Source organism: Scyliorhinus torazame, chromosome 8 (assembly GCF_047496885.1).
Source record: "Scyliorhinus torazame isolate Kashiwa2021f chromosome 8, sScyTor2.1, whole genome shotgun sequence".
Taxonomy (NCBI): Eukaryota; Metazoa; Chordata; class Chondrichthyes; order Carcharhiniformes; family Scyliorhinidae; genus Scyliorhinus; species Scyliorhinus torazame.
Window position 1 is genome coordinate 68,833,170 of NC_092714.1, and position 20,977 is coordinate 68,854,146.

General features: G+C 41.5%; 1 protein-coding gene across 2 annotated transcripts in view; it reads right to left on the reverse strand.

Moving 5' to 3' along the window:
• LOC140427922 (prostaglandin F2 receptor negative regulator-like) overlaps nucleotides 1–20,977 on the reverse strand; it is a 214,082-nt gene that overhangs the window by 17,949 nt on the left and 175,156 nt on the right. For both annotated transcript variants that reach the window (XM_072513783.1, XM_072513784.1), the window contains exons 2-6: nucleotides 13,978–14,340; nucleotides 7,465–7,887; nucleotides 5,646–6,029; nucleotides 1,646–2,068; nucleotides 711–1,124 (exon numbers count right to left, since the gene is read on the reverse strand). In XM_072513783.1, coding sequence (XP_072369884.1) covers nucleotides 711–1,124; nucleotides 1,646–2,068; nucleotides 5,646–6,029; nucleotides 7,465–7,887; nucleotides 13,978–14,340 — 2,007 coding nt within the window. The remainder of the gene's footprint in view (nucleotides 1–710; nucleotides 1,125–1,645; nucleotides 2,069–5,645; nucleotides 6,030–7,464; nucleotides 7,888–13,977; nucleotides 14,341–20,977) is intronic.

The following is a 20,977-nucleotide window of genomic DNA, read 5'->3' on the forward strand; positions in this document are numbered from 1 at the left end:
CGGCCAAACAATTTGGTTTATTAGTGTTGGCTAAAGTATAAACATCGGCCAGCAAACTGGTAAAAATCGAATGCTATTTTTTATATTCATTCAAGGTAAAGGTCCTAAACTGGAACAGTAATATGTTACTGTGGCAACGTGGAAATGGATGTAACTTAATGGGAAGAGAGTTTAAGCTTTATTTGACCCCCCTCGGGGCTCCAAGATATAACCAAAGTTAAATAGCTGGGACATTCCTGCAGGAAGATTTCAAGTATCTAATGAGTTATAGACAAATGCCTTACTGTATGCAATAAGTTTAATTGCATATTTGCAAAATTTAAAAACTAACTATTTTCATGTTTAATTGCTCCCTGCCAAGATGTTCCAAATTGTTGATGATTTCCCAGTTGACAGAAGCCAATTAAGCTTTTCCTAAGTCTCTGCCCGTTTACCAATTGAGTCTGTTTATCAATTGAGTCTGTGATGTGAAAATGCAACTTGCCCAGGTCAATCTTCATTACTTTCTTCCCTCCTTTGTAATCTCTTCATTGCACTGTATCCAAAATTATGTATCCAAAATAAGGTTTACGGATTCTAAACTACCAAGCCATCAATGCATAAGTTTTATTACAGTCAGCAGTTTTCTGTCGAACTATCTCTGCAAGATATGTACACCAATATTTCATCTGATAATGACTGTCAATTTTTTGATTAAATTCAGAACCTACCTGCTGTTTTAAAGGCAACAGCTACAGTGTTGGACCAATTTGCAACTACTTCAGACCATTGTCCATTTGCATCTGGAGCCCACGCTTGGACAATACAGTAATATGATCCTTCATCAGAAAATTGGGCCCTGTACAGGCGGAAACGGAACTCCTCATCGCTGACTTTTTCCAGAACAATATCCTCTAATCGGTCGTGGTCATTCCATCTCTCCAGTTTGACCACCGAGTCCCTGGTCAACGAAATAAGCATTTTGCTGTCCTCTACATCAGTAAAAGCTGGTTCACTCATTGCTATAGCCACAGAGTAGTGAGGAGCTTCAACATGCTCCGCAGAAACACTGCAGATCATCTCAAAGGTGTTGCCTCTCATAGATACTGGTTTATTTTCGATTGCTGTAATACTCAGGCTTGGGTCTAAAATAAGTGAAGGGAACATTAAATGTAATTAAAAATACAGGTTCAATGCAATCTTAAACCAGTGACTACTATGATCTAAAGGCAACATGCATGAAGTATTATGCACACTAATCATAGTCATGAATTACTCTACTGGAGAGAGCAGAACATGCACACTGATGCGCACAATGAAAAGTTCTTTGAGAATTATTGCCAACATAGCCCTTGCCTTGTTCTCTCAATCACGGTTACACGATCATGGAAAATAAGCAATAGGTCAGGTAACTTCCTAGGAGTTGGCGGAATGGAAAAGAAGGATGGGTTAACAAAATCTGGCTCACATTAACCCATTTAGACTATGGAAATAATTTTCAGATAAGAATACACAACCTCCAACAATATCATCATGTCTGCAATTGTACTTAACAAAGGATTAAAATGTTGTTCTCCATTTTTAAAAGAAGGTTTTTACACTACAAAATGGCAGGTTAAAAGAAAACAAACAAGAAACCTTGCAAAGAACTGAAGGAATATTTTACCTTCTGTTTTCCAGAACATATCAATGGCGAGTGAAGAGATTTCCTGTTTTTCCAACCATGCATTGCCTCGTTGTTTAACCCAGGCAGTAACATTGCAAAAATATTCTCCTCTGTCAGAGAGAAGGGCATGTTGCATCTGAAACTTGAAAGCATGTAGCTCAGGCTTCATAAAAACAGTCTCTCCCTTTTCCGCTCGTTCAGTATAGTTAGTGCCTAGTTTTAGTATCCAATCCTGATCCATTGTTGCAATAAGCAGAGTTACTTCAGGAGCTCCATTCTGCCCTTTTGGGATGAAATACCAAGTCACAGTCAGCTTGGCATTTTCTGCGTTTTGTAAATTCAAAACTCGGCACTCAAGCTCGGCCGACTCCCCAGAGGAACTAGGTACCTTGATGGGATGTAGCTGAACAATGTACGTAGGATCTGTGGATACAATTAGAATGATTAGATTACCTCTAACGCAGGCTGCAAAATTAACAAACTTATAGTTCAAAAGTCTGATATAGTTCAACCACTAATAAGTGGTCCCATAGATAAAAAGTTGCAATTGGATTTTCCGCAATAAACAAGTTGACTATGTGAAATTCTGCTCCAAGAACATTCCACCTTGAATAGTATTTTATATCTTGGTCTGAATCGTCAGGCTTGTTTGCAAGGGAACTCTAAATATGTCAGACTTTCAAAAGTGTTCCATCAAGGTGCAGAAGCTTGGCAAGCTGCTTAGAACATTTCCCCTCAACTATTTCAAAGGAACAGAGAAAAGTGGGACAACATATACAATTGGTGAATGTAAACCCCGGGCAGGTCAGAGTATATTCACACCCACAGCTGCCAGTTCCACTGATTAGTTCAAATGTAGTCAGAATCTGGAAATCAATGCATCAGTGTAAAGAGGAGGGAAAATGCAACACTGCTTTTCAAGAGTGAGAGCGAGAGAGAAAGAAAACAGGGAACTACATTCCATTTCAGCTGTGCTGGAATCTATTATTAATGAAGTCACAGCAATGCACGTTAAAAACAAAAATCACCAGTGCAATCTGACAAAATCAACAAAGTTTGACAAAAGGGAAATTGTGTTTAGCAAATCTACTATTTTTTTTTTTTGAAGATGTACCTAGTAGGGTAGACAAAGGAGAACTTGGATTACTGGGAGTAAATTTGGATTTCCAAAATGTATTTGATAAGATTTCACACAAAAGGTAAGACAGGCTAAGGGCTCATGGAGTTAGGGGTAATGTACTAGCGTCGATCGAGGATTGATTAACCAACAGGAAGCAAAGAATAAATGGAGAATTCATTTAGCAGGCTATGATTAGTGGAATGGCAGAAAGATCATTGGTTAAGTCTAATATAGATTGTAAATAGTTGAGGCAAAGTGATAGAATACCAGAGGCCATTCAACGTTTTTGCACCAAACCTCTGAAAGAGCACTCTAATTAGCCCCCCTGCCCTATCCCCGTAACCCCACCTCCACCTAACCTTTTGACATTAAGACGCAATTTAGCATGGTTAATCCACCTAACTTGCAGAGTGCGAGGAAACTGGAGCAGCTGGAGGAAACTCACAGATTTCGAGGAGAAAGTGCAAACTCCGTACAGACAAACACCCAATGCTGGAATTGAACCCAGGTCTATGGCGCTGTGAGGCAGCAGTGCTAACCACCTTGCCACCCTTAGATAGAAATGTACCTAAATTTGATGACAGTACAAAACTAGGTGGAAATAACTAGGTGGAAATAAAAGCTATGTGGATGGCACAAAGAGGCTGCAAAGATTTATGACTGGTTAGTGAGTGGGCAACAAGGTGGCAGATAAGAGTATAATGTGGAGAAGGGAGAGGTTATTCGTTTTGCTCACAAGAATGCATAATCAAATTTTTTAAAATGTTTTTTAAATAAAAGGTGCGAAACTTGTAAAAGAGGTTCAGAGGGATTTGGGTACACTCATACAAAGAACACAGTCAGCATACAGGTACAGCAAGCAATTAGGAAGGAAAATGGAAAGTTGGGCTTTATTCGTAAGCTTCAATAAATCTTGCTATAACTGCACAGAATTTTAGTGAGAATACTTGGGGGAAATGGCCAGAATTTTACTCAGCTCTCCCCTCAAAAGTCGGTTCTCAGAGGCAGTGGGGGAAGAAGTGTGGATGGTCAAGCGTGAAATCGTATGGATGAAATTCTTTCTGGGCTCCGGCTGCCCTGACCTGGCTGCGATTTCTTACTGGGATGGGTAGGGCCTCCTGCAAGAAGCCTGCCCTTTCCCCAATTAAGGCCCTTAAGGGAAGGCCTTATAAAAACAAAGTTCAATCTGGTACAGGAGGGCTCTTCTGACTGGCTTGGGGGGGGGGAGGGGGGGGGGGGGGGGGGTGCCATCCCCTGAACTTTCCCTACCCTCCCCACCCTGCAACCATAGGCCCTTAGCCACACTCTTGGTTCCACGCAGTTCCCTGCAGTACTTCTTCTGGCCACTGCAGCACTGTGCCCGGAGAGGCTGGAAAGCCACTGGCCAATTTTACTAAATTTTAGAATCTGCAATATCTACGGATTTTATTTTTTAAATCATAGGTAGTTTCAACTTTTTGTCGAACAACTAACAGTCAAGGTAGTTGGGAAACAGGAAAGCAGTTGTTCGTAAAACAACAAAATTGTGTTATGAGGGAGCTCCTTTGAGTCTTTAGCTGAAGCTATCCTAACGCCACAATACAATTAGTTGTTGTTTTTTAAAATCAGTTTGAATGAATGAGAAAGCTAAAATGAGCCTGAAATTATGTGCCAGAGATGGAAACTTTGTTTCTCATATGATGCTAGGAAGTGGTTTCAACAGCTTTAGTATGGGGTTTGGTTTAAGATATGTTGACAAGAGAATGTGACTTTTATTTATGGCTCGTGTCTGGAAGGAAATGTGCCGTTGTTGGTCATTGAATGTAAACTGCTGGAGTTTGATGAGCCATAAAGCAGGGAAAGCAGGGGTTGATGTGAAGATGGTGCGACAGGAGATGATTTGCATCCTGCAGCAACAGGAGGAGTGAGATTTGGATCATCTCCCCCCCAAAAAAGATGGAGAAATCAAGGGATATGAGAGCGGGCGGAAAGGAGGAGTTCAAGTGAAAGATCAGGCATGATCATATTGAATGGTGGAGGCCAAAAGGGCTTCTTATGCTCGCATTTTTGAATCTTCTGGAGTGAGAAAAGTCCTGGAGGAGACATTTTTACTTTGAAGTCAGTTCAGGCCTCAACAACGGATTTGCACGATAAAAACCTGATTTGGAGGCAGGCAGCATGGGCCATTTTAACTCATTTAACTATTTAAGGTCAAGCTCTCACATCAACATCGCCAAGCAGAAGTTGGGCAAGCACAGAAGTGGGTCTTTATTTGGATCCTGTGGGACTCTTGCCCAGCAATCAGATAATTGAGGCCAGGATAGACAGAAGCAAGAGATTCAATGGTCATAGATCATAGAATTTACAGTGCAGAAGGAGGCTATAATTTACAGTGCAGAAGGAGGCCATTTGGCCTATCGAGCCTACACTAACCCTTGAAAGAGCACCCCACTTAAACCCACACACCCACCCCCTCCCCGCAACCTAGCAACCCCACCTAACCTTTGGACACTACGGGCAATTTAGCATGGCCTATCCACCTAGCCTGCACATATTGGGGTTGAGGTTGAGAGCCACGCAGACACGGGGAGAATGTGAAAACTTCACACGGACAGCGACCCAGGGCCGGGATCGAACCCAGGTATTCGGCGCCGTGAGGCAGCAGTGCTAAATTACAGTGTGAATACTTGCAACTACCATCCTTCACAAAAAGACAGCTATTTTGAGTCAGCTTTATATAAATAGCTTAATTAGGCGCAATTCTATTTCAATATTGTTAATACATGTTCCAAAGCAGGCAGATGTCATGAGATACAAAGATATTTTTTGTAAATGCTCTAACTTCATATGTACTGGACTTAATTGCTATAGCACTTGTAAAACATTGAAGAATTTAATTACCTAAAAGACCAACAATGATACCGACAGGATTGGATATTCTCTCCGCTACTTTGTCCCAAGTCCCATTGGTAGACTGGATCCAGGCAGAGGCTGTACAGTAATAATGTCCATTGTCTGTTTCATCAATCTGTTGCACTCTCAGTTGGTAATCGGTACCATTAATCCTGCTCAATGTGACAAAATTTGTATTGTTCACCACTGCCACACGGTTCACGTGCACTAAAACATTATCGCTCAGAGGATGAACTGTTGCAGATGTGCTGAAATGCCAGCTCACTTCGACTGCCACGTCTTCAACTCCTGTTACACTGCAGAGGAGATCAATCTCATCACCTTTGTTTAAAGTGTGGGTCCCTCCCATTGTAGAGACTTGTAGGATCTGGGCTATAACAAACACATTATATTCTTTAACAAGGTTTGCCACAAGAGTATTCCAAACTTCAACAATTACCTGAACTTGCCCATTCTGACTAAAGAACATTGTAGCAGACGGATGAATCAGCCATGAGGTAAGTGACTCATCATGTTCCTCAGCTCAGTCTCAGAAATATTCACGCAAGAAACTGTTAGTTTACATAAGGTTAATTCATATCACCCGCTAGTCCATAGTGCCTCCTCTGTTCTTATAAGCAGGGGAGGCTGTAGCATAGTGATAATGACGAAAGAGAAAATGCTGGAAAATCTCAGCAGGTTTGGCAGCATCTGTAGGGAGAGAAAAGAGCTGACGTTTCGAGTCCGATGACTCTTTGTCAAAGCGCCAGTGATAATGTAATTGGACTCGTGATCCAGAGGCCCAAACACATGCTCTAGAGACATGGGTTCAATTCCCACCACAGCAGCTGGCAGAATTTGCATTCAATAAATCTGGAAATTAACGTGAGTCTCAATAATGGTGACCATGACAACCATCATCGATTGCTGTAAAAGCCCATCTGGTTCACGAATGCCCTTTAGGGAAGGAAATCTGCTGTTTTTCCCTGCTCTGGCCTTCATGTGATTCCAGACCCACAGCAATGTGTTTGACTCCTAATTGCCCTCTGAAATGGCCTCACAAGCCACTCAGTTCAAGGGCAATTAGGGATGGTCAACAAATGCTGGCCTTACCAATCATACCCACATCCTTGAAAGAATAAAGAAACCCTTTCTATTAACCACTTACTGAATCTTATTTTTAATTGAGCTGTTCAGAGGCACGTATTGGCCAACCATATTGATTCAACCATCAGTTCCAGTAGTACCTCCCAGGGATTTACACCCCTCTGTGAAACATATTTTCCTACTCGCAACTACCTACTTATTTTAATCTTGCACCTATTAGCCAGGGGCTTTTCACAGTAACTTCATTGAAGCCTACTTGTGACAATAAGCGATTACTACTACTATTATTCCCCCTCGTTCTAGATCCCTCAACGTTGGAAATAGCATGTTTCTACCGATTCTGTCCATTACCTTAATTTCAAAAACATTACCGGGCCCTCTATTTCTTAAACATCCTTATAGGGTAGAACACAAAACCGTAACCTTAGTAAATATTTTATATCCATGCATTACATTTCAGCTTTTGTATCCTATGTCTCTTGCCGCGCAACCCTGTATTCCATGGATTTCTTTTTTAGCCTGATTTACTCAAGATACTGCTCAGATAATACCCACGGTTGAACAGCTTGCTGAAATTAAATATTGGATTTAAATGCGGTTTTTAATGCTTATGCCAGCAATTGCATTTAAACCACCCTCTATCCTGGGAAGAGTCATTCAATAATATTTGCATGAAGGTTTAATCAACGTACAATCAAATTATTTGCTGAGAATAACATACCTAATTGTTGCACTGTGACCATTGCAATGTCTGTAGTTTTTTCTTGGATTTTTTTCCAGTTGGAGCCATCTTCTTTGACCCATTCTGCCGCTACACAGGAGTAAACGCCCTCGTCCTCAGGTCGCAAGTGGGTGATTATCAATTTGAAGATGCCATTTTCCTCCATCCCCATTCTAATATCACCACTCTGATACATATTTTCATACAAATCACCAGGCTGAAACCAGTGACCTTCAGTGAACGACAGGACGTCCTTAGTCAGACTGTCATTTACCTTTAACTGCCACGTTACAGAGAGATGAGTGGGAACAGACGAAATTGTCTTTGCGACACACTGAAGTTCCAGAGTCTTCCCTTGGGTGTAACTCGTGGACTTTACACTTCTCGATTTTTCAGACAATAAAGTCAGTCCATCTGGGATCACTGTTTGATGAAGGAATGCATCAGGATTACTAATGAAACGAAAATGCTAGGAAGCTTAAAGAAAAAGTAAACTCAGGCCTTGATCTCGCTCAATAACACCTTCTGTTTCATACACTCGACACAAGTTTCAGTTCAAACTTTTTCTGTGGAAAGGGGGAATTCTTTTCAATACAGATTTTAGTGGTGGAGTTTAAAAATCGTCCGAATACAAATGTCGGAGTAAATACCAATGGAATTGTTTTATTATTTGATAGAATATATGTGGATGAGTATAACTGAGATAATATTATGTACTTTGAAGGGATATTCCCTTTGTGATGATTCAGATCCATCTAGTTTCGGGCAAGACATTCCACGTCCATTAGCTTAAATGCATCCAAAAAATTCCTAGCCACGGGTTTCCATTTTGGCAAAATTCTTTAAATGTGTCATCTCGTTACCAATGCACCAGCCAGTGGAAATTGATTGTCCCCAGTTATCTCATCACTTGCGCCCCACCTGCACTTTTCTTTGAAAAAAATTCCTTCTCGGTCTAAAATGCCTCAGTTTCTCTAGTTTGCCTTTTGTAGTTAAAACCACCTTGGGAGATTCCTGAAGTAAAGCACCCGAGGCTGACCAGAATGTTCTAATGAGGTTTAACCAATGAGCTGGAGAAGTTGAACTGCACCTCTATTTTTGCACTTTGTACCCTGGAATGTAGGGACTGAAACAGAAAGCTTCCACGAACACTTTACAGACTTCATTGATTACACGTTTCTGAACTCACTTACAAAGAACCATTCTACATGACTAAACTGATTATGGGAACTGGCAGCTTCCCAGGACCTAGACAGCATTTGCAAGGATATCAGATAGATTGTTTAGAATGCCAAAACTGACATGTGGCAACAAAGCCTAGTGTCAGTAACTGTGAGACATTACAGGGCAGAAATACTTCACAATTCATTCAGTTATTAACATGAAACCTCCAGCAATCAATGCTCAGCCATGTACGCACTGAAGGAGGCTGTCTTTTCTACCATCCTTTAAAAGCACAACATAATTTGAAGTTATTATGGTTTCACCATCGCTACACTATACAACTGAAGAGCGACAGTTCACTTTCCTGCTTAATGCAGGCAGAAACCCTCTGCTTCAATCACATTGTCATTTTGAATCTTGTTATTCGATTCTACGCAATTTAAATTTTTTTTTTTTTTTTTTTTTTTTAAAAAGAGTACCCAATTATTTTTTTCCAATTAAGGGGCATGTGGTGCAGTGGTTAGCACTGGGACTACGGCGTGGCCAATCCACCTAACCTACACATCTTTGGGTTGTGGGGGTGAAACCCACGCAGACACGGGGAGAATGTGCAAACTCCACACGGACAGTGACCCAGGGCCGGGATTCAAACCCAGGTCCTCAGCGCCGTAGTCCCAGTGCTAACCACTGCGCCACATGCCACTCCAATTCTCTGCAATTTTCACCAATTATCATTTTCTTTAAATTACAGCACACCAGAATCAAATCATATAAGCAAACTACAGCAATCCAAATAGTTTCAAAATTGAAAATGTAAAAGAAAACCATAATCAGTGAAGTATAACAATGAACAGAATTCTAATTAAGTATTTTAGAGTCAGCGCAGGGTGATTATCACCCATTCCAGAGTTCTAAACCCGAAGTGTTAGCACTGGTGCAATGGGAGTGCATTGACCAGTGAAAGAAAGTTGTGAATTCAAACCCAATTTCAAGATTATAACCTGAACTGACTCTTCAGTGCAATACTGAGAGTGTCGTGCAGTGTTAAAAATGCCATCTTTCACAAAAGAGCTTAAACTGTGTAAACCCTGTCTGTGGGTGCATGCAAGAGATTGAAATGGAGCTGGGACGCCCTAAAAAAATGGCAAAGCCTTTGATTACAGTGAAAATAGGAAGGAACTTAAACGTGGAATTAGGAGGGCTAAAAGAGGTCATGAAATGTCTTTAGCAAACATGGCCAAGGAGAGTCCCAAGGCCTTTTGTGCATCCATTAGGAGCAACAGGGAAGCAAGAGAAAGAGTAGACTCACTCAAGGACAATGGAAGACATTGTGTGTGGAACGACAGGAAGTGGGTGAAATCCTTAATGAGTACTTTATATCGGTATTCACCAGGGAGAGGGACATGATGGATATGGAGGTCAGGGATAGGTGTATGAACGCTCATTGAGAACGTCAATATATCAAATGAGGAAATGTTCAGTATCCTAAATTGTATTAAGGCAGTCAAATCCCCCGAGCTGGATGTGATCTATCCCAGGTTACTGCGGGAGGCAAGGGGAGAAATAGCTGTGGCTTTGACAGATATCTTCACATCCTCTTTGACCACAGGCATGGTTCCAGAGGACGAAGAATAGCCAAACGTTCCCTTGTTTAAGAAAGAAAGCAGGGATAATCCAGCAATTTATTGGCCGGTGAGCCTGACATCAGTGGTGGGGAAGCTTTTAGAAAAGATACTGAGGATATATGCACATTTGGAGGAAAATGGACTAGTTAGTGACAGGCAGCATGGTTTTGTATGAAGGTCATGCCTCACCAACTTGATTTGAGTTTTTATAAGAAATGAGAAAGAAAATTGATGAGAGAAAGGCTGTAATTTAGTAAGGCGTTTGACAAGATCCCACATAGCAGACTGGCGCAAAAACTAAAATCACATGGAATTCAGGTTGGGCTTGGTAAATGGATACAGAACTGGCTTGGTTATAGAAGGCAGGGCGATGAAAGAGTGTTTTTCAGAATGGAGATCTGTAGCTAGTGGTGTTCCACAGGGATCAGTACTGGACCTCTGTTCTTTGTAGTATATATAAATGATCTGGAGGAAAATGTGGGTAGTCTGATTAGTAAATTTGCGAATGACACGAAGATTGGCGGAGTTGCTGATAGTGCCGAGGATACAACAGGATATAGATAAATTGAAGACTTGGGCACAGATATGGCAGATGGAGTATAATCTGGACAAATGCAAGGTGATGCATTTTGGAGGATCAAATCTAGGTATGAATTATACTGTAAATGGCAGAACCCTTAGGAACAAGAATGTAGAGTGATCTGGGTGTGCAGGTCCACAGTTTCCCAAAAGTGGCAACACAGGTGGCCAAGGTGATTAAGAAGGCATATGGCATGCTTGCCTTCATCAGCTGGGACATTGAGTACAGGAGTTGTGAACTCATGTTGCACCTTGGTTAGGCTGCATTGGAGTACTGCGTGCAGTTCTGGTCACCACATTATCAGAAGGACGTGGAAGCTTTGGAGAGAGTGCAAAGAAGGTTCACCTCGATGTTGGCAACGAGGAGAGGTTGAATAAACTAGGATTGTTTCCATTGGAAAGACGGAGCTTGAGGGGAGACCCGATGGAGGTCTACAAAATTATGAGAGGCATAGACAGGATGGATAGTCAGAGGCTTTTTCCAAGGGTGGAAGTCTCAATTACAAGGGGGCACAGGTTCAAGGTGAGAGGGGGAAAGTTTAAGGGAGATGTGCGAGGTAAGTTTTTCCACACAGAGTGGTGGGTGCCTGGAACGCGCTGCCAGACAATGTGGTGGAAGCAGGCACATTAGCTATATTTAAGATGCATCTGGATGGGTACATGAATAGGGAGAAATAGAGGGATACGGATGGAGTAAGGGCAGAAGGTTTATTTCTAAAGTTAGGGCATCATGATCGGCACAGGCTTGGAGGGCTGAAGGGCTTTTTCCTGTGCTGCACTTTTCTTTGATGCTCCAGTAAACACTAACCCCTCAGCAGCCACCACCAGGTTAACTCGTCATTCAACATTTTGCTATTGGTGGCATCTTGCTCTGTGCAAATGTGTTGCAACACCATTTCAACAACTCCCACACAAGCCTCAATGGTACCTAACTAATTGCTCAGATATTCCACTCGGGGAAGAAGAAATGGAATAGAATAGAATCCCTACAGTGCAGAAGGAGGCCGTTCAGCCCATCGAGTCTGCACCAACCCTATGATAGAGCACCCAACCAGACGCTCCCCCACCCTATCCCCGTACCCCCACTTAATCTGCACATCCCTGGACACTAAGGGGTAATTTTAGCACGGCCAATCCACTTAATCCACACATCCTTAGCTAGAAACCCATACAGACACAGAGAATGTGCAAACTCCACACAGTCACCAAGGCCAGAATTGACCCCGGTCCCTGGTGCTGCGAGGCAGCAGTGTTAACCACTGTGCCACCATAAGGAGGGGGTGTAGAGAGAATTAGTGATTGGATGAGTAAAGGAGCAACAAATACCCCTGTGGATAGGTAAGCCACTGAATCTCAGGTGCTGAACATTCATCTGAAAATCTATGCAAGGACAAAGAACTGCTGCAAATCATGAACATTTTTTTGAAGATGGAAAGTTGAAGAAGTATACAAGCAACACAATGAAGGTAATTTGTGAAGTATTGCAGATCACCCTGTCGTTGTCCAAGAAAGATCTGCAGCTAAACTGCTGAAAGATGACCACAGACAGATGGTCATCAACTCTGGAATGGAAGCTATGAATTGCATCGATAAACTCCTAGCAAGACAGCCATAACAGCACCAGATCGTCCGAGACACATCTGGGATTGTGTGATCTGCTCTGCGACTGACAATCCCCCACATACATGGGTGGCACGGTAGCACAGTGGTTAGCACTGTTGCTTCACAGCTCCAGGGTCTGAGATTCAATTCCCGGCTTGGCTTACTGTCTGTGCAGAGTCTTCCTGTGTCGGCGTGGGTTCCCTCTGGGTGCTCCGGTTTCCTCCCACAAGCCCCGAAAGACGTGCTGTTAGGTCATTTGGACATTCTGAACTCTCCCTCTGTGTACCTGAACAGGCGGCAGAATGTGGCAACAAGGGGCTTTTCACAGTAACTTCATTGCAGTGTTAATGTAAGTCTACTTGTGACAATAAAGATTGTTATAGTAGGATGTAGGGAGTAATAACTGAAGATGCTGTGACTCAAGGAGGAATGACAATATATATTCAAAACGCTGCGAGAATCTGGTCCTTGCACATAATTTTATAAAGTCTCACTTATTTTTGGTGAATTGGCTATGCTAAATTGCCCCTCACGTGTTCAAAACATGTGCAGTTTAGGTGGATTGGCCATGATCAATGCACAGGGTGACGGGGAAAGGGCAGGGGGAGTGAGCCTAGACAGCGTCCCAGAGGGTCAGTGCAGACTTGATGGCGAACGGCCTCCTTCTGCACTGTCAGGATTCGATGGATTTTGGTGAGGAACAGATTGCATGTTTTACTATCCCTATTAGAATTTAACCTCAGTGCACTAGTAAGTGGTACAGTGAAATAGATGACATACTTCTAATGGTTTCTGGTCACAACCTTTTAAGCCAGAGACAGTGTAAAAGGCATGTGGCACTGGTTAAGTTAATGGCTAAAATTTCTTAATTCAAAAATGCACCAGAAAAATAACAAAAGAACAGAGGGCGCTGGAAAAACTCAGCAGATCTGCCAGCATTTCTATCCAACGAAAATAGCTAATCATACATGCATGACATAATGAGCAAATACAGACCAGAAAGACAAGAGTTCCATTTCTGGGCCTTGCCAATTTAACTAACCTTAGTCAGGAAAAGAGTAGGGACACAGCAATTAACAACAGTACTCCTGCCTTGATACAGGGAGTTGGGTGGGGTGGGAGGTTGGGGATAATAGAAGACAGACCCCAGTGTTCCTTTTTTCTGATCAATTGTCAGGAACTGCCATCAGAGAGCTGTGTGCTTATGCAGGTGTATGAGACAAGTAAAGATAAGAATATGCTCAGTTGAGTGGCTTCCGCAGTTGAACTGATCATTCGTGGCCAAGATCTTCACATTAAAACGATAGCTACTTGGGTGAGATAAAGTAAGCTGCCTGAACATGCAAAAGCATATCCCAGTATCAGGCAGCAACTTAAGTGGAGGAGGGAGAAAATTGGAAACGGTGAACTTATTTTGCCCTAAATTATAAATAGTGAGAAAGCAGATACAAGTAGGATCAGTGATATGTAGTCATGTGACATACGCATCCACTTAAAATGAATTAATGGTAATAGCAGTTAATGTACCATTTGCAAAGCTTACCCCTCAAAGTCACACTGTCCTTATAATTTCCAGAACTATTTTCATCTGTGCTAGGTGTCTGGCACTCATATTTCCCAGCATCTTCAAATTGTACACTCTTGAAACGCAGCTCAACAGAGTTGTCACTAAGTCTCTCCACCCAAATCGCCTTCTTCAGGATTTTATCCTTGTATTCGGCATCAGAAAATTCGGGTTCCAACGTGCTGACAAGATTTTTCGCTCCCCCATTTAACACAATCCAATCAAAGTTTTGTTCAGCTGGCCCTTGATATTCACTAACGTTGCAGGGAATGCTGACTGGAGTTCCAACTACACGGTACAGATCGCCTGCTGGGACTTTCACAACACGTCCTGAACTTAGTCCTGTGAGAAAAGAAAAACCCAAACATAAATACCTCTCAACCAAGTAACAGAACATGGAGTCAAATGAGAAATCCCCACATTCTTGCCAACATGAAGTCAATAAATGCTTTCAAACAAGCATAAGCATATAGCTTGTTATACTTTACAGCGAGTCCTCAGATTTCCAACACTATTGGTTCCTAAAAACAGCACCTTAAGTCAAAAATGATTTTCCCACAAGAACAATGTCATAAACCGGGGATTGATTCCTGAACCAAGGCCTGATACCCTATTTTCAACAAAATAACTCAATTCATTATTTTAAAAAGTATTATAAAAACATAAATTTTAAGTAAAAATTTGGAAAGACAAAGATTCACAATGTAAAAATGTCTTGAACAGCAACCGAGTATCTCGAGTCATGGACATGGCCAGTGCAGAACGTCAATGCGCACAAATGAATATTTAAGCTGCCTCACTGGCGTGCGCCGGAAATTGAAACAGACGATGTAAATACGAAGCAGGCGGTCAATTTATAAATGTTGCAAGTGCCATTGTCATGATTTGAACATCGTAAAGATGAGGACTACCTGCACTAGATATGGTTGCAATTCGCTGAAATCTAACTGCTTTAATCTCTGGATCATCTGGCGAATGGCAACATCGCTCTTAAGAGGCAGATGAGAAGTGCATGTTAAAAGGGCATTTACTGACATGAGTGATTCCATTAATGTGATGTGCTTCATTTCACAAAGTATCACTTTCCATCATGTGAGAGGTTTCAAATTTTGAACCATCTATTTCTCTATGCAAACTTCAGGAGAGAAATGGATGCATAATGCCACTTGTTCAACACATCAGCTATTAACCACATGATTATCTGAAAATCCAGATGTGACTAATTGTATTATTAATAATGGGGTAATAGACACTTCTTGTGTTTCACCTCAAGACTCAATTTGCATGGTATGTACAAAGGACATGTGTATATCAATGCTTACATGTGAACAATTGTATCTTTGCTATGGTATGATTCAAAGGGCCATACTTTGAGAGTGCATCTAACAATGTCTGCAGTTAGCCTTTCCTTGTTAATCACAATAATATGTTGCGCAAGTTACTAAAAATGTAATCTCAAAGTCGCAATAAGAGAAAATGGGAACCCAGGACCCGTGAGAACAGGACACGCAATCTGCTCAATCAATCAGACTGAAGGATTGTGACATTAACAGCACAAGAATTAAGAGAAATGTAAATTAGAATGGGTGAATTCAATGTTAAAACCAACCACAGCAAAAGAGAGACAAATATCTCTTTTCCGTCTCTTCATCCAAAGTAAAAACAATCATTTAAAATATGTGACTTTTTAGAAAAAATATTCAGCAATTAAAACCGAAAAGAATAAAACTAGGTGGTGGCTGTTAAGTAATGGGTTAAGAGACATTGCAATTAGTTGTCTCATTTATGTTAAATTACTTGACTGTGCTAGAGTGAGCAACATGGATAGGTTCCTGGTTTTGACAGAGGAGTTCAGTTTACTGATAAGGATACCTTATTCGAACAGATGACAAAAGCTTTACAAATGTTTCTGGGGAAAATTTTGATTCCGATGGCTCTGATGACCCAAGTAGGTCAGCCTGCAATAAGGCAGAATATGGAAGATACACTACTAACAGGATGGCAAAATCGTATGGCTACGAACAGGGCTCAAGACTATAGAAGGAGACCGAGACAAGGAAATTATGAAGACAGAAACCCAGTTAGAACCTACAATAGGAAGATAAACCCCAGAAATGCACGGGGCATGATAAATCGATGTTTTCGATGTGACTCTCAATACCATTATGCTTTCAACTGTCCAACTCATTATGATAGTGTTTGAAGCGACACACGACACGGAAGAGTCAGAAGAGGAAAAAGATAGTGACCAGAAAGAAGGCATTGTCCTATTGACGAGCAGTTTTACGCCGGTAATGAGGGTGTTGGTTGCAGAATCCTTCAACTGTGCTGTATTGGACAGTGGCTGCACATCTACTGTGTGTGGAATTGGCTGGTTAAAATGTTACCTGGACTCTTTGAATGCTGAAAATCGTAACAAGGTTAAGGAATTTGAAAGTTCCACAAGTTTCAGGTTTGGGGATGATAATACTCTGAAGTCGCTGAAAAGAGTGGTGATCCCTTGCAATATTGCCGGAGTGAATCATTTCATTAGCACGGATGTTGTATCAAGTGAGATACCTTTGCTTCTGAGCAGACCGTCGATGAAGAAAGCACACATGAAACTGGATATGGAATAGGATACGGCAACAGTTTTTGGAAAGACGGTGGACTTACAATTTACACAGTCGGGACACTATTGTATTCCATTACTGACAAATAACATTTCAAGTAGAGTGGTTAAGGATGTGTTAATGGCAGTTGAAAATGGGACTTTAGCTGATAAAAAGCTTGTGGTATTAAAACTGCATAGGCAATTCGCACATCCGTCTCCTCGGAGGCTGAAACATTTATTAAAGGATGCAGAGGTAAGGGATGACGACTATACTAAACTGATAGAACAGGTTAGTGACCGCTGTGAAGTTTGTAGGAAGTTCAGAAGGACACCAGCACGACCGATAGTAACCCTACCTTTGGCCAGGGATTTTAACGACATTGTGGCCATGGACCTTGAGATCTGGGATAAAGCAAATAATATATTTATTTTGCATTTTGTAGATTTAACAACCAGATTTAGTCAATCAATGATTGTACGAAGTAAAGAAAAGAGAGTAATTCTGGATCAAATCGTGGAAAAATAGATAGCGACAGGAATGGGTCCACCGGCATAATTCCTTACGGACAATGGGGGAGCATTTGCTAATGATGAGTTTAGGGATGTGTGTGAAAATATGAATATCAGTTATGAATACGGCTGCAGAAAGCCCATTTAGTAATGGTATCTGTGAAAGAAATCATGCTGTCATCGATGACATGCTTTGGAAAATTTTGGCAGATCGACCAAATTGCAGGATAAATTCAGCTTTAGCATGGGCAGGACATGCAAAGAATTCATTGCAGATGGTTGGGGGCTATAGTCCTTATCAATTAGTATTTGGTAAAAATCCTAAAATTCCATCCATTTTGGATGACCAGCCTCCAGCTTGGGAGGGGACTACAATTCGCTCTGGTTTTGCGGAGCACTTAAATGCATTGCATAGCAGTAGAAAAGCTTTTTTGGAAGCAGAAGTCTCGGAAAGAATTCGCAGAGCTTTAAGACATAACGTACGGCCATCAGATGCCGTTTTTCAGCAAGGAGGCATGTTATACTATAAGAGAGACAGTTCTAATGAATGGAAAGGCCCAGGGAAGATCAGAGGCATAGATGGCAAAACAATTATTTTGCAGCATGGTAATCAAACTGTTAGGGTACATTCATCAAGAATAATGGGTACAGATTACAAATTTAGACAGAGCAGACAGACATGACGAGGAACCAGCGTCATCTGGTACGCATGTGTTACAGAACTATGAGGACCAATTAACTGATATAGACAGGGTTTCTGTGGAGGAACACAACACTTCTGATGAATTAGAACAGGCCATTTTACCGAAAGGACAACTGCCAAAAGTTGGTACAAAAGTGACATACTTGCATGAAGGGTCTAGTCAATGGAAGGATGCAACTGTTATTAATAGAGCAGGGGAGGCCACTGGAAAGTATAAATATTGGTTGAATTTACAGCATTCAGGGGAAGGAGTCAAGATAATGGATTGGGAAAACGTTCAAAAATGGAGGGCACAGAAACGCAGTGCCAGTACAGATAGTACATCGGATAGTGAACAGGTCCACAGGAAAAGGTCGAGACCTATTGAAAGGACATCCCACAGCAGAAGGGAAAGATCAAGCAGTAGCAGTACAGAACGAGATACCAGGCGGGAGAGGGGACGTAGTTTATCAAGATCTCGGAACATGAGTAAGACTACGAATACTAATAGGAGTAGAAGCCCACATGCACATGAGATTTTGGTGGCTTCAAATAAATTAGATGAAAAAGTTATCAAAGAAGCTAAACAGCAAGAATTGCATAGTTGGAGTGAATTTGGGGTATACACGGAAGTACCGGATAGGGGACAAAGAGCTCTATCCCACAGATGGATTTGCACGGAAAAGGTTCTTCCGGATGGAAGTTATAAGGCAACGGCCAGGCTTGTGGCAAGGGGATTTGAAGAAAACTTAGAAGATCAGGATTTAAGGGTAGATTCACCTACAGCAGGAAAGGTTATTTTAAAGATGTTCTTGGCTTGATTAGCCACAAAGGCATGGGAATGCAAATCTATAGATATAAAAGCTGCCTTTTTGCAGGGGCATCAGCTCCAGAGAGACATTTTTCTCCGTCCTCCTAAAGAAGCAGCTAACACAGAAGGGGTACTCTGGAAGGTGAACAAATGTGTATATGGATTAAATGATGCATCTAGAGTCTGGTATTTTTCGGTAAGGTCAGTTTTGTTAAAGTTAGGCTGTTGCCAGTTGAAAGCAGATCCTGCAATGTTTTACTGGCACTATAAAGGAAATCTTTCTGGCATTTATTTGATGCATGTCGATGATTTTTTGTGGGGTGAGACTAGTGATTTTGAAGCTATTGTAATTTCTGGGTTGAGGAAAGAATTCAGGGTTGGAAGTCAAGCTTCCGGTGCATTTAAATATATTGGACTGGAAATTGGACAGACTAAGTTAGGGGCAACTTTACGTCAGCAATCTTATTTGGAAAGCATCAGCCCAATAGCAATTAGTCGTGGCCGAGTTTCACAAAAAGACGCAATGGTTTCAAAGATAGAAAAAGAGCAACTGCGAAGTTTAATTGGGCAACAGAACTGGTTAGGTAGACAGACTAGACCGGACGTGAGTTTTGATGTCTTAGAGTAGGGTACAAAAATGAATGATCCCAAAGTGGAAGACATAATAAGAGCAAATAAAGCGTTGGCCAAACTAAAAATGCAGGAGTGTGTTTTGAAGTTCCCGGTTTTAGGTGACCTTAGGCACTTGAAACGCATAGTTTATAGTGATGTGTCCTACCCAAATTTATGTGATGGGATTTCAAGCACAGGAGGTTTTATAATTTTCCTTTTGGGGGACAATGGTAAATGTTGCCCGCTTGTGTGGGAAATAAAGAAAATAAGGAGAGTGGTAAAAAGCACTTTGACTGCTGAGACGTTAAGTTTTGTAGAGGCGTCGGGACATGGCCTTTTATACAAGTATGATATTGACAGAAATTTTGGGATTAGGGGATCAATAATATACCTATTGACTGTCACATTGACAATAAATCCCTGTGGGAAAATGTGCACTCTACAAAAAGTGTCAATGAAAAGAGGTTACGGATAGACATCGCAAGTTTGAAGCAGAAGTTGGACAGAGGGGAAATAACAAAAATTAAATGGGTCTACGGGAGCTATCAACTGTCAGACTGTTTTACGAAAAGATGGGCGAGTTCACAGAAACTTTTGGATATTGTTAATGAAGGGTGCTTGTTTCTGTGACTGTTTTTTTTTTCTTTCTTGTCCAAACAAAAAAAAGGGGGGGGAAATCATGTGTGTATTGTTGAGTTTCTTGAAATTTTGTTTTCATCTAATTATTATTTTTTCTCCAAGGAAGGGGAGACTGTTAAGTAATGGGTTAAGAGACATTGCAATTAGTTGTCTCATTTACGTTAAGTATCCATTAATTGACACTGATATGTAAAGGGGCTTCAGGTGGCCTCTGTCAGGTGATGTATAGTTAGACTTTTGCGCAAAGGATGTTGGAATGAATTAAATGTGTGTTTGTGAAAAAGGAACAGAACTTTAGACTCTTCATAGCACAACAACTAAAATGTCTAACAGTGGCATTGTCACTAGACTAGTTACTCAGAGATCCAGGTTCAAACCTCACTACGGCAGATGCTGGAATTTGAATTCAATAAAAATCTGGAATTAAAAGTCTAATGATGACCATGAAATCATAGTCATAAAAACCCATCTGGTTCACAAGGAAGTAAAACTACTGTCCTTACCTGATCTGTCCCACATGCAAGTCCTGACACACATCAGCGATTGACTCTTAAATGGCCTCTGAAATTGCCTAGCAAGCCATTCAGTTTAAGGGCAATTAAAGATGGTCTTGTCATACCCCGGGCTAGATTTTAAAAAAAATTCAGTGCCAGAGAGATATACTGGCATTCACATCATCTAAAAGAATGCCAACAATCTGTTCTGGTCCACCCATGTCAACACTACGCCTAAGAAAGCACAACAGCACCTATACTTTGTCAGGAAACCAAGGATATTCAGCATGTCCACATTGACTCTTACCAACTTTTGCAGATGCACCATAGAAAGCACCCTATCTGACTGCATCACAGCCTGGTATGGCAACTGCTCTGCCCAATGCCTGAAGAAACTACAGAGAGTCGTGAACCTGCCCCCCCCCCATCCCCCCCAATCCATTGACTCTGTCTACATCTCCCGCTGCCTTGGTAAAGCAGGCAGCAGAATCAAAGATGCCTCCCACCTGGCTTATTCACTCTTCCAGCTTCTTCCATCAGGCAGGAGATACAAAAGTCTGAGAACACGCATGAACAGATTCAAAAACAGCTTCTTCCCCGCTGTTACCAGACTCCGAAATGACCCTCTTCTGGACTGA